The following is a 1450-nucleotide window of genomic DNA, read 5'->3' as shown; positions in this document are numbered from 1 at the left end:
GGTGTAAGTGCGCTTTTTCGGTTTTAAATGGTAAATATTTTATGCCACTATCGACGCAGTGTAGAACTGTTCAAGAGGTCGACTACTTCAACCGTGCTCGTGAGTTTGGTCCGAATAGGATGCAGCATCCTTACAGACAGACTGAGATACTCGACCAAAAAAAAAAAAAACCCACTCCCAAACAAACAAACAAAAAAACTTCCCCACTGGAGAGTCAGTCCCGGGTATTTCACCAGCACCTTCACTGTCATCTTCATTAAATAAAATCAACAAGAAACCATACAGAAGCCATGATAACCACAAACAAAACATCGATCACCACCACTACATTTCTGAAGTTCAAGCTTTGATATCAGCTCTCTCTCTCTCTCTCTCTCTCTCTCTCTCTCTCTCTCTCTCTCTCTCTCGTTTCAGTAAACTTGCTATAGCCAATAACCAGTTAGAACCACAACCACAACATCTTTCACAACATCGATGGACAAGTAACAGTGCCAGGTTATGTTAAAACAACAACAACACTTTTTCATTTAGAAACAACTTCGAAACAGAGAAGAAGTAGCAAGCAAAACGAAACAAAATAAAAACAAAGACAAAACTCATAAAAGCTGCCATATTATTTCGATTTTCTGCACGATTTAACGATTTAAGTTGAGATTTGTTAGCCCTTAGCCTTTTGAGCAGGACATAAATAAATGTTATAAAAGCTTTTAATAGAAATCAACCAAAGGATAAAAGTAATCCTATCAGATGTCGTGATTTCAGGCGTCTGAAACACGTAGCCTCTAACATATATGTCATGCAAAGAGCCGTTAGTGGGACAACATCAAAAGGGTTAAGAGATGTGCATGACGTCATAGAGTGACCTGTGCGACGGGATTCCACTACGTTGTTATGGCGACCTCTCTGTTTACCGGGCGTCATTTTGTCTACGCCTCTGTCTGACCCGCGGGCGCCGGGCGTAGCTGTGGTGGCCCTCGGCCTCGGTCGTTTTCGCAGAATTTCATGTTTCTCTGAAATCGCCGGAGCCAGGGGTGACGTCATGAGGGCTCACAGCAGCAAATAACATCATCCACATCGACATCGATACTTATTGTAAAGGGATGTAACACTACCATGCCTAAATTAATATCTAGTAGGTGATTTGTCTGTTTTCATTCCCCACGTAACGTCAAATACATTGTATATCTAGCAGGTAAAATTTCTGATCTTCTTGCGAACCTGTTCATATTAATTTCCATTACTACTTGAACTCCTCTTGGAGGCTCGGTCAATTGTACTTTTCTCTACATTGTTATCTTCACAGTTTCTGTGATCAGATTTTCTTATCACCATCATGGCTATCGGATTCTTTTTTTAAAGGTAGTACAACGAAGTGAAAATCCACCGAATTGTAAATTGAAGAGAGAGAGAGAGAGAGAGAGAGAGAGAGAGAGAGAGAGAGAGAGAGAGA

At 40.9% G+C, this 1450-nt stretch overlaps 1 protein-coding gene across 1 annotated transcript in view; it reads right to left on the bottom strand.

Annotated features, from left to right (window-relative positions):
• The window catches only part of LOC101852456 (netrin-1-like), a gene marked incomplete at its 5' end in the record, with an annotated part of 46017 nt that overhangs the window by 43298 nt on the left and 1269 nt on the right, over window positions 1-1450 (bottom strand). Inside the window, 1 exon segment of the mRNA NM_001317358.1 lies at window positions 864-1010. Coding sequence (NP_001304287.1) covers window positions 864-1010 — 147 coding nt within the window.

Source organism: Aplysia californica, unplaced genomic scaffold, assembly GCF_000002075.1.
Source record: "Aplysia californica isolate F4 #8 unplaced genomic scaffold, AplCal3.0 scaffold00055, whole genome shotgun sequence".
Classification (NCBI taxonomy): domain Eukaryota; kingdom Metazoa; phylum Mollusca; class Gastropoda; order Aplysiida; family Aplysiidae; genus Aplysia; species Aplysia californica.
The sequence above is the reverse complement of the archived record's forward strand: the minus strand, read 5'-3'. Positions and strand labels throughout refer to the sequence as shown.